Source organism: Chaetura pelagica, unplaced genomic scaffold (assembly GCF_000747805.2).
Source record: "Chaetura pelagica isolate M959 unplaced genomic scaffold, ChaPel_1.0 scaffold109, whole genome shotgun sequence".
In the NCBI taxonomy this organism is placed as follows: Eukaryota; Metazoa; Chordata; class Aves; order Apodiformes; family Apodidae; genus Chaetura; species Chaetura pelagica.
The window spans coordinates 7,337,989-7,350,357 of record NW_009970725.1 but is presented as its reverse complement, the minus strand read 5'-3'; the positions used below and the strand labels follow the sequence as shown (position 1 = coordinate 7,350,357).

At 39.5% G+C, this 12,369-nt stretch overlaps 1 protein-coding gene across 1 annotated transcript in view; it reads left to right on the top strand.

Moving 5' to 3' along the window:
* TAF4B (TAF4b RNA polymerase II, TATA box binding protein (TBP)-associated factor, 105kDa) overlaps positions 1–12,369 on the top strand; it is a 62,485-nt gene that overhangs the window by 21,545 nt on the left and 28,571 nt on the right. The window contains exons 8-11 of the mRNA XM_010006903.1: positions 1,036–1,171; positions 1,750–1,855; positions 6,940–7,109; positions 9,819–9,949. Coding sequence (XP_010005205.1) covers positions 1,036–1,171; positions 1,750–1,855; positions 6,940–7,109; positions 9,819–9,949 — 543 coding nt within the window. The remainder of the gene's footprint in view (positions 1–1,035; positions 1,172–1,749; positions 1,856–6,939; positions 7,110–9,818; positions 9,950–12,369) is intronic.

Sequence of the window (12,369 nt, the reverse complement as noted above, 5' to 3'; positions counted from 1 at the left end):
ACTCTTTCTGAAGTTAGAATGAAAGATGTAGAGGAGAATAAGTGGTTTCTTTACCCTGAAAATTCATTTGTGTTAGCTTTTTACTGTTCAAGTAGACTTCAACCTGGAGATGTTATAATCAATAACTTTTTCAAAGTGTATATCAAAAGCTGCAGCCCACATTCTGTTAGCTAGGAGGTTTGGAAGTGAGGCTTTTAGGGATACTGCAATTTTATTCCTGTCTTACATTTTAATAGCTACCCCTGAAGAGGAAGAATTAGTATTTATGGGCTGTGCCTGTAGGTTTGTGTTGTGATGACATCCTGCTGTCTGGTTTTGTTTCTTTTGAGAGCCTCTTTAAACAAAGCTATCAACCCCCTTCCTTTTCACCCTTCAGCAGTGTACTGATGTTTTTGTGTAGACGCTCCACTCGCTGTAGGTGTTGCTAGTTGGTACTTAATGTTCCTGCTAACTGATGTGCTTGGTATACTTTTGCTTAACACTTTGAAACTGAGCATCTCATATTACAATTGATGTTGCAGCTCCAAAAATGCATTAGTAGCTACAGTGTGTACTCTTAATTCTCAACAGGAAAAGGATTTAATACAAGACTTCTGTTTGTTTTCATGTTTGCTTTTTAACTAGGTGTATGTGATCCCTATCCATTTGAACTTGTTGACAAGCAGACTCAATATTCAATTGTTAGTCTGTTCAGACTTAGGGAGTGGAAAGCCTCTTAGTGTGATGGATTGTGTAGTACTCAGTGAAACTTATGTAATATAGTTATCAGTAGAGATATAGGGTTGAAGTGGCTGTTAGAGCTTGCTGAATGAGCTGGAGCTTATAGCTTGCCAGCAGTTGTTAAGATTTGGTTTGTGTCATGAAGTAAAAAAAAAAATAATTATTTTTTTTTCTGAGCATGTTGTTTGCTTTGAACAGAAAGCTAGACATTGCATGCATGCCCTCTGTAACTTCTGGCTGAATGAGCACATTAATACTGTTTACTTCTCTCTGTTTAGCTCTTCTCACTCCTGATATTGGATATTCCACTTCCAGGTAGTCCAGCAACCATCAGGAACTGTTGTAAAGCAGGTATCCACACTCCCACAACCCTCAATACAGACCCTACAGACACCTGCTGAGAAGAGGATGCCACTGAATACACTTGTTCAAACTAGCCAGTTCCCTGCAGGTACAGTGGAACCTCTTTAATGGAGAATGGGGAGGACTGCTGAGGTATAGAAATGTATGCAGGCTATTGGTAGATTATAGGAATGTTACAAGTTGGTTGTCTGTTGAGGGGAACTAGCTCTGTGCAATAAGCTGGACATTTTTAGTTTATGTTTGGAATTCTGATAAGAAACTCAGTGCCATGTCTACTCCTGGCACCTTCTAAAAACATGTCAGTTAAACGTTGTATTTATTATAATATTGCAAGTATTATTCAGTAAACTTCCTTTAAATCATGATGTTGTTCAGAATCACTTCATGAAACCCACTCCAGTGGGTCCAGGTTGATGCATAATGTGAGTTTCTTAGCCAGCCAGTTTTCACTAAAACCTTTCAGTGGTCAGCACAGAGTAGGGTGTTTGAAGAGTGTTTTTTTGCCATTAAGAACATGCAGAATGTAAGACTCCAGAGTATCATCTAGTTTTCAAATGGGCCTAACTAATTGTTACTGGGCCTGCAGTTGCCTTTGCTGGAGGTGTGAACTGATTTAAGAATTGTCTTACAATTTTGGTTTTGACAATATTCTTTGTTTTGTTGTAGGTTCCATTCTGAAACAGATTACCCTGCCAGGACATAAAATTCTGTCGCTTCAAGCATCTCCTGTTCAGAAAGCTAAAATAAAAGAGAATGGAGCAACCTCCTTCAGGTAAAAATAAACAATATCAGATGTTTACTAAAGGAAGGAACAAAAGGAACCAACAGCACATATAGAGGCGGGAATAGAGCCCAAATAAAAGCAACTTTCTTTAGAGACTTGTTTTTGATAATTGGCAAGGGGGAACCTGAATGTATTTTACATTGTAGGAGATGTTAATTATTCTTAATTTTAAAAGACTGTCCTGATGAGGTTGGATTTTCATCATGCTATCAGAAGAGTGTAATTATACAAACAATGAGCATCAATATATGTCAGTCTTTCACTTGTAGAGGAGGCATGTTGATCTCAATTCTGTAAGTACTAGTAACTAATCTAAAGCAAAGTTACCTTGTATTAGAAGCTCTCCATAGGATTAAGGCATATATAACCTGTTTTTTACAGACCACCAGATGGCATAGAACTTCACTATGTACTGGCTGGTAACCTGTCTAATGCTCTGTGCTGTATTACAAAATCTTTTATTAGCTCCTCTTATGAGCTTGTTCCTGTATGTAGAGGTGAAAGTTTTTGACTTCCACCTCTAATTATGGCTTCTGGCATATTCTCTAGGCCTTTAGATTACAAGAAGGCTTAAAGCTTTTAGTTCTGGTAACTGACTTAACTTTTCAAAAGCAGAAATAATTTTTGTATCTCTGAAATAAGATGGTGAAACAGAGGTACAGACTGCATGACTGGTTTTATGACCTTAAGGCAAGCTTGAAGTTATTCTTCCAGAGTTCAAAGCAGACATGACAGCTTTGTCTTGTTGACCAGTTGACGTCTTACCTCTTGAAAGCTACAGCTTCGTGTGCGCTGATATCCACAGAGAGCTGTTGTTGTTTACAGTAAGGTACAGTGTACACTGAGGACTTAAAACACTAGTAGCCAAAAGTTGAAATATAAAGCTGATGAGTCTGTTCAACTCTCTCAAGCTCTTATGAAATATACATAAAAATATAATTTGGGAGATACTTTTGTTTGGAGATGTTTGCAAAAATCACTTAATAAATACAATTTAAAAATATCTCAGCAAAACAACAAGTATGACCACAAAACAGCCTAGAAACACATTTTTTGTGATCTTCCAATCAGAATATATCAACTGTCTTACATTTAAAAGTTTGAATGCTCTATGTTCTCTCCCTGAATTAAGTTCTCAGTGTAGGAAAAACTGTCTCTACAGTGCGATCCAGGATGGATTTCTGTTCCTGCTTTTGGATTATGATTTTCAAAGTAGTGTAAATCCATGATAATTCAGATTTCAAATCTCTAGCTCACCTCAAATTTTTCTAGTAAGTCTCTTCTCTAAAGAATGTATCCTTTTGGATATATCCCTGATGCTAACCAAACTATCTGATGTATGAGAATTTTTATCTCTCTTAACCTGGGCAGTGCACACCTGAACTTTTGGCTTTCTTGGGTCAAGCATCAGTGTTCTCCAAGCAGATCTAGCATCACATAATGTTAATCTGGCTTGGGCAATAGATGTTCCTTGCTCTCCTCTGGCCTGACTTCTGTTACTCCCAGCACAGCTGTCCTTTGACCTGTGATCCATCAACTGGCTGATCATGGGTGAGGCAGAGAGAAGTACCATGGCCCACTTTCAGGTTTTTTGATGAGATTCGTATTAGGCAGAGAGCATGTCTTGTGGTTGGTGTGACTGTATATATGACACTTCAAACTGTGGCTTCTATTGTAGTATATCATCAAGCTTGACTGCCATTGGGTTGTTAAGTTAGTTAAGTTAAGATGTGAGAATGTAATACTCACTAAGCTGTACTTAAGCTGCAATTTGACCTTCTCTGCTCTTTAATTGGCTGGTTTTGTTGCTTGAGATAAGCAATGGAAAATAAGGTGATGCCAACCTCCAAATTAAAAACAAATAAACAAAAAACTTAGGAATTAGAAGATTTCAGCTAAGCATGAGCATTGCTGGCACTTGATTGCCCCATGGCATGTATTATAAAGGGCAGTCTACTTTAAAATCATGAAGATTTTTATAAACTACTCTGCACACTTGTGTAGAGTATGTGCTAGAGCACTGTGTAAAAATAAGACATGTATTTGAATCTTCATTTTTTATTTTTTTGCATATATTTTATTTAATAGCGTTGTTCTCCAAAGCACATAAAGCTCTGACTTGTGGTTTTTGTTTGAAAGGTCAATGAGCAGCCAAACAGGAGATAGCTGAGTGGAAAACATCTGGGCAGCTGCTCCTCCTGCCCCTCAGTGGTCAGGAGTGCTGGTGGTTCTTGCTCCACTGAAATTGTTCTGTCCCACGTAGTTGTCCATGGTGGTGCGTGGAGGTTTGGGTTAAGTGTGTCTTTCTAGTTTTCACTTCAACAGTTGCATAAAGTGGAGTAAATGAGAATGTGTTCTGAAGAAAACATGTTGGTGGAACACCAGAGGGTGCCACAGACTCACTTTTCAGCCAAAACAGGCAAACTCTTAGGTGTGAGGTGCATGTGCGTTGCTTGAGCTTCTTTTCCAATGTAATATTCAGTGTAGGTGTCAAACCTGACTTCATGCAGAGTAATGCTCAGAACTCTTGAGGTTTGTATTTCCCCCTTGTCTAGATAAGCTTAAATCACTGGAGACTTGTAACAGCTGGGAGATTTTTTCTTGTTGATTTCAGGGTGTTATATGGTCAAATACAAAGCATTATATGATGTAATGTAGAAAAGGGGCTTTACAGAGGAATTGCTGAAAACAAAAGCAAGTTCATTTCTGACAGAAACATCTGCATGTGTACTTTGGAATATTTTAAACTTACTACTTTAATTGAGTGATTTTTATAGCTCACCCAAAGTACATGATATCTTAAAATTACTGAAGTTTGTTTGAACAGCAAGGAAAGAAGAATAGTAAAAACTACAAACTTAACATGGCTTCTGAAATTTATATTAAACTTTGATGAGACTACTTCCACGGAAATATAAGTATAATTTCTTTGGGTTAAGTAAAGTAACTGCAGCAGTCTTTTCATAGGTGAAAATCAATCTTTCATCAAGGCTAGTGGCAAATAAGTTGGAAAAAATAGTACAGGTAGCCATGTCTACTTGCATATAAGCTCTTGTATGTGTGTACTCATTAGAGAGACTGTGTCCTTAGAAATGTTAAAGAAAATAGTAACCTGAGGAAGGTTGGTTTTAGAGAACTTAAACTTCTGTATGTAGAAAGGTAGATAGCTGTATAATATAGAAGTTTTCCTCCTTGCTTGAGTATCTGGACTATGAGGCCACATTAAAAGCTAAAATTACTTACTGAAACTGCATGTTGTACAGTTTTACCTGAGGCACAAGCATCCTTACTTGGATTCCACTGTTCATCATGTTTAAGAATTTGTGATAGTCCTGTGAAGTTCTGGCTAACTGGAAAAGGGGAAACGTAACCACCATTTGCAAAAAGGAAAATTCTCAATCTGGAGAAGAGAAGGCTCTGGGGAGACCTTATAGCAGCCTTCCAGTACCTGAAGGGGCCTGCAGTAAAGATGGGGACCTTTTACAAGAGCTTGTAGTAATGGGGCAAAGGGAGATGGTTTTAAACTGGAAGAGGGTAGATTTAGATTAGGAAGAAATTATTTCTTGAGAGGGTGGTGAGGCAGCAGAAGAGGTTGCCCAGGGAAGTTGTCACTGCCCTTCCCTGGAAGTGTTCAAGGCCAGGCTGGATGGGGCTTTGAGCAACCTTGATCTAGTGGAAGCTGTCCCTGCCCATGCTGGGGGGGTAGAATTAAATCATCTTTAAGGTGCCTTCCAACCCAAACCATTCTGTGATTCTATAAACATCTCCATTGGGGTAATTTCAGCTTCCAGCATCTCCAGCTCTGATACTTGTGATATATGTTCTTGATGCTAGTTCTGATGATTTTATTGTCTCCTTTATCTGCAGATCCTGCACTAGGGTGGAATTCTTGTCTGCCACCAGCAAAGACATCTCTGTAGGGATCATTAAGAAGAGAAAACTGGAGTGTACTTGTGAGGATCTGTTAGCACTCAATTAGCATGCAGTGAAGCTTCATTTACACACTTCTTGAAAGATCAGGGTCTCTGTTAGGCTGATAGAGCATGAGTATGCACTTGGAACTGTGTGGTTGCTGATTGTGAAGGGATAAGGAGGAGTAAAGCTGTTCTGGCAGCAATGACTTCAGCTTTGAGTTGTAACTGTGGTCACTTAAACATTCCAACAATCCTAGGATTTACAGAATCACAGAATCAAGCTTTTCTTAGCATGATGGGTTTGGGGCACAAGCCTAGTCAGGAGGCTGTGTCTAGATAGAATTAATGAAGCTGCTTTGAGAATCTGTTGGGTCTCCTTTTCCCAGAACAAATCACATAGAAACTTTTAGCCATAAGGACATGGAAACGAATGAGAGGAGGAGTAGGGGAAGCCTGGACTCCTTTCCTAGACAGGCTTCTCTAGAAGTTTGTGGGAGAAGATTAACACCATTGAAACCCATTGAGGCTGTTCTACAGAAGCATAGCATCCTCCCTGCTATGTACATGAGTACTGTGTAGTAGGGCTAATTGAAAGGGCAAGGGTGGAGCCTGAGTACTACTGACAAGGGTTGTTTGTATCTTACTTTTTAAGGGAATTCGCCAAAAGTAAAGTGTAGATCATGTGTTCTAATACACTTCTGCTATAAGCATATTAGAAAATGAGCTTGTTTGTAAGTTCAATGACTCAGTATTCGACTGTATTCAAGACTTGATTCTATCTTGCGAATTAAGAGTTTTAAAACAAATTTAAGGGTATCAGAGTGGTGCTGCAGGGTGGGAGCATTCTTAGGACTTTTAGTCCAGGTTTACTTAATTCCTTGGTTTCCAAGCTTGTTCAAAATTTCAGTTTCATGTAAAGGATTTTCACGCCTAGCAACTGAGGCATTAAGCAAGCTAACATTTGAGAACTATTCCACTGAAGTGTGAAAGCTTTTAGGAGCTGACTGTGCCAGTCCAAACCCACGCTAAACATCTATTGTATTAGGGGTAGCCTCCAAGATGCCTGAATGTGGCTCTTTGTTGATAGTGGAGAGGCTATTTCTTTGTATCCATTCTGAATGAAATGTTGAAATAAAATGTTGGTTTTCTCTTTAGTAGGGAGGAAGATGAGATAAATGATGTGACTTCTATGGCTGGGGTCAATCTTAAGGAGGAGAATGCATGCATTTGGGCAACAAACTCTGAGCTTATTGGTACAGTGATCCACTCCTGTGCAGATGAACCTTTTCTCTTCCCCGAAGCACTTCAGAAGAAGATCTTGAACATAGGTGAGAACAAAGCATATGTAACAGATAAGTATGGATGTAGTATTTCCTTGCCTGTTTCATCAGTCAGCCTTGAACTTTTGAAGAAGCTGAACCTATTAAGATCAGACATCTCAATTCATGTATTTCTACCAAATTATTATGAGTTTTTACTTCCCCTTCTATGAAACAACTGTATTCTAAGTTTTGTTATGTGGTAATAGTCTGAAGCACTACCAGAAAAAAGAAACGGGTGCCACTTTTACATGTGAGAACTGACCAACTTTATTTCTCTTGCAGTTAATGGGTCGCATAACAACAATATAGGTGCTAGTGTCAAATCAAACACTTACGCTTTTCTGTTTCTGCAGCTCTTAACTCAGTTCATTACAGGGACTCTCCTCATAGCTTTTACATTCTTTGACCTGTTCAGATATATGTACTCTAATGAACAGCATTTAAGATCTGCCCATGTGATTAGGAAGACGTTTCAAACTGCCGATATGCACAGGGCAGAGCTTTGTTTATGTATCTCTCTATGGAAAATCTTTCATTAATTTTACGCAAAAGACATCTTAAAGCTGTTTCTATCCATGACTAATACTGTGGAATGTATATCTCAGTTGAATGGCTGAGGCTGAACTGTAAGAAGAGGTTTTTAGTATATGTATCATCTCAGCTGTTAGTTTCAGAGCAAAATAACTGCTGCTTAGCAGTGTTGTGTTATGTCAGAGCAGGGAGCATGCATTTGTATAGCACCACAGTGATTGGTACCACTGCTGTCTAAGCAAACTGGATGAATGTTGCTCAACTCTTTGCTCCTGCTTTCTGCCTTGGTAGGTTGTAGTACTGGAACAGTGAGTTTTACAGCTGAGCATTCAGGAAAGCCTGCAGTTCATGCATGTATTCATAATTCTGTCACAGTGGTTTAACTACATGATCTCGAAGTCTTTCTACATGCAGCTTGTTCTTAGTTCAAACAAAGCAGCTAGCCTGTGATGAGTATAACCTGCAACTGCTATCTGCTGCCTCAGTGCATCCTGCTCCATGTAGCCAGATGTGCTGTCTGAGCTGTGTGGGGCATAGTTGAAAAAGGGAAATGGGCGCTGAAACTGGTGCCTAGAAGCTTTTCTGAAAATTCAGCAGAGGGTTTCCCAGTCATCCAAGGGAAGCAGATACAAGGTAAAATAGAGCTCTTCAAAAAACAGAGTACTTCTAGATTAATTGTCTGGTTTTGGGTGTGAATACAATTCATTGAAAGATACAAAATACAAGCCTGGGTGTTTCATGGCTGGCATTGTAGCTGTGCCACTATGATTATTATTATTATTATTAATTATTATTATTAATCGTCAATTCGTGTAATAAATGAAAAGTGTTTGGATTGCAAGGAGAGGAACACTCTCAGGGAGTATAGCAGTTCAGAAGTTAACACTTCTGCTCTTGAACAAAGCCCTCTTTGTTTTAGGAAGTTTGTGTGTGTGTGTTGGAAGATCTTTGGATTTAGGGGGGTTTTGTTTTCTTTTTAGGTTGACATTTCAGTGTTCTCTTAGTACAGCAGGAAACTGCTGAGGAAATGTTGAAAAGTGCTTGAGGAAAATGAGTTTGCATTCAGCTAAGGCACAGGCCAAGATCCATCAGTGGGATTGTATCTGGGAAAACATTATAGATTATCCCTGTCTTGTGAGATTGTTATTAATTTTCAGTTAGAGCAGCAAAGGTGAATGAAATAGGTGATTAGTTTTTTACAGTGTACTGTTTATCCATTCTTAACACTCCACTTGGCAGTAAATACCAAAATGGGTTTTGAAGGTGTGCTGTATATTGCATCATAAAGTATTACAGCTTCTGTAAATGCAGCGATGGGCAAGGAAAAGCGCTTCTGACAGGTATGGTGTGTGAAGCGTGTGAAACTGCTGCCTGCCGTGCCTAGCAGGGGAAAGTTCTGCTGTCCAGGTGTCTTCATGGAGTTGCATTGAGTGATTGATGGTGTCAAGCACGGGAAGTCTTCTCCCATCAACAGCCTGTAGCCACAGGAAGGTTGCAGAGGTGATGCCCAGCTCTAGGCATGGAGCTGGGACAGCCTTGCCTGGAGCTGTCGCCAGCCTCGGTTGCAGCTGCTGAAACGCAGAGAGGCAGCGGCAGCCCTGCAGAAAAGGTTGAAGGTGGTGGCACAATGACCCTGGCTAGACTTGATCTGTTCTGTCTGTGGGATGGTTGGGTCTGTCTGCCCCGTGCCAGTTGATTGAGGCAGGTGAGAGGGTCCTGTGTGCCTGGAGTGTGCCGCAAAAACCATCCCTGCTCATCAAATAAATGTCATGAGTTGTTAACAAGCACGGTGTCAAGCAGGGCAAAATGTAATTCTCTATTTTTTTTTAATTACTGGAATTAACAGAATATGGCACTAATTCCTACAGCTACCACTTCTCCCACTCCCTGAACATGAAGCTGGATTTGTGTTCTTATTAACTTTGTCCTATAAATGACCTTGCAAGGAGAGTGGTTCTGGAGGCTAAGTGAAACAATGTCTATATTTTCTGAAGCTCCAGGCTAAGTTTTATTAATGTAATGTCTAAGATCTTTGAAGTTGTGACTTTACCAGGAAAATCATAATCTCCAAACCTTTATTCATAATGGGTATGACTTCCAGGGGGAACAGAATACCTGCTGTGCTAATTATTTCAATTATCAGCTGCTGCTAAAACACGTAATGGATTTTCTCTGCTTCCACAGGTAGAAGGCATGACATTATGGAACTTAACTCTGATGTTGTGAACTTGATCTCCCATGCTACACAGGAGAGATTACGAGGGCTCCTAGAAAAACTAACTGTAATTGCTCAGCACAGGGTATCAACCCACAAGGTAAAGGAAGTCAAGTTTTTGCACCAAAGTTTTCCTGCTTTGCAGCCTTGAAGGTAAACCTCTTCCAAGGATAGGTACATCATATGCAATATGTGCATTTTCAGTATCTACCAAAGGTTGGTTTTGTTTTAACTGTTTATAGCCTCTAACTATTCCTTATATTTTCAATTCAACTTGTTGGATAAGTGTTCTTGAAACCTAGCGTAAGAGTAAATGCATATGTTTCTCCTCTTCCGTGGAAGTGGTGGCTGTTGCACAATACATGGTAAATGTGAAGCTGTTTTTTAATTATTTTGGTGGTCAGGGTGATTTAGGAGCTTATTTCCTTTATGCATTTAGTGTTGGTGGAACTGCAGTATTGGCTCAGTAAAAAGCCTTGGGAATCTGAATTGAGTATTTTATTTTGGAAGGTGCTCCATGTGAAGGCAGAGACCCCTTAGGTCTTAAAGCTTCCAAAACTTTTTTCCACCATTGCTACTTAAGATTTCCCCTTGTATTAGTTCCATCCAATGTAAAGGGTATTGGCTTCCAGTGATCCAGTATCCCTTAAGATGGTTGTATGGTACCAATGGGAAACAGTAAGTTACTAGTGATCAAAATAGCTCTTCAAGGCTTTTTTTTTTTTTAATCATTCCATTGTAAGATATTAGTTCGTACTTTTTTTCAGTATCAAGCTGTTCTAGAAGGCTGGAAGTTAGAAGCAAATTTATCTGTCAGCTCTTAGGGTCTTGGCTGTTTGGTTTTTTGGGGGGTTGGTTTTTTATTTTGTTTCTTTTTTTACATAAACTTTATACTTAAAAAAATTCAACATGAGCAACTAACTGATGGGATAGGAGTTGGTTTTGTACTGAAGAATTTTTATAAGCTTTTAAGAACTGCAGAAGCAATAGTAAAGATCAGGGACTATTTGGAAACTTCCAAGTATTCATAGTGATGTCTGGAGCAGTTAGAGTATGCTGTTCCTTGCCAGAAGAAGATGCAGTAGGAAAAGAAACAATACTGAATAAGTATAGAGTTCAGAAATCTGTTCTGTATTGTCCCTCCAAAGTGGGAGATCTGATAGAGCTCATGAGTGAAAATGAATTGGAAGCTGAAGTCCTGAGTAAGCTGCAGGGCTTAGTGACTTGCAGCCACCAAGGACACAAGGCAATGTTTTTGGACAGTGATAGGGCTGATTTCTTTCTCATTGAACTAGAGCAATAGAAAACTTGCAGGTTTTTGTTTGATTGATTTGCCAGAAGCAGTGGTAAGATTGTAAGACTGTAATAAGCTTTCTTTCTTTTCCTCTTTGTCTGAAAAACCAAGCAAACAAGGAAGTAATGGGCATAATAATCCTAGAGGATTGGTGTACCTCTATGTTCAATACACTACAGAGGAGTGTCCTACAGGATTGCAAGTAATATTCTTGTAAGAGATGCTGACAGACGTTTAGAAATGTAAATTCAAGAACAGAACACTACAGGGTTTTGGAGTCTATTTTCCCTCTAGCTTATCAATAAGTACCAGTGTGCAATATGGGCTCCATGTATTGCAGAGAATTATCCAGAGCCTTTTCAAGAGGACTAGGTAATTGCCCTGTAAGGCTTTGTATTGGCCCATCTTCATTACAAAAAGACAGACAGTAATGGGGTTAGGTGTGATGACTAGATTGCAAGGTAACTATTATTAGGGTAGAATTGGTGCAAAAAGCTAGTAATTCATGGGATCATATTCAGGGAACTATTCTTCCTAGTTTGCTCATCTCATGCCTAGCAGTTTACATCTGATGGGTGGCCCTGCAGAGAAAGAGAGTTGGCAGGGTAATAACCATGCCACCACGTAGACTTGCCAACTTTTAGCCCTTCTTTTTTGCTAAATTTAAGAAAATGAATAGGTATATAATTGGAAGTTACTACCTTAATTAGGATAAAACTGTCATGGTGGTCTCCTTATCTGAAGCAGGAATAACCTTTCAGATTGTTGTAAGCTGCTCTCTGTGCTGTGACTCTTGTTGCAGTGAGCCTTGGTAAGACCGTAAAGGCAATTAGCTAACTGGTTTGGTTCCTCAGCTGCTTCCCTCCCATAATCTGGAGAACTGCTGACATACAAGAGTATGCATGTGACATAGTATGGTACCTAAGACCTGAATTAATAATGACAACTAAACACTGCAGTGATTAGAAAAATGTTTTGAGGAGGGTGGACTCAGTGCAGTGTGGGGTGGCTGCTGTGCTCCTATATTTTGAAGCCCATGAGCACATGTCTTGGAGAGCCATTGCATAGTGCTGTGCTATAAACTTTGCTCCATGAAAACATTTTCCCATGTGCAGTAGCAGTAAAACACTGCAGTCCTAAACTGCACTGTCTGTAGGGCGATACGGTGTGGCAGCTGCATTGGTTTAAGGGATAAGCTCTAAATGCAGCAAAGGAGTGGAAAGAGT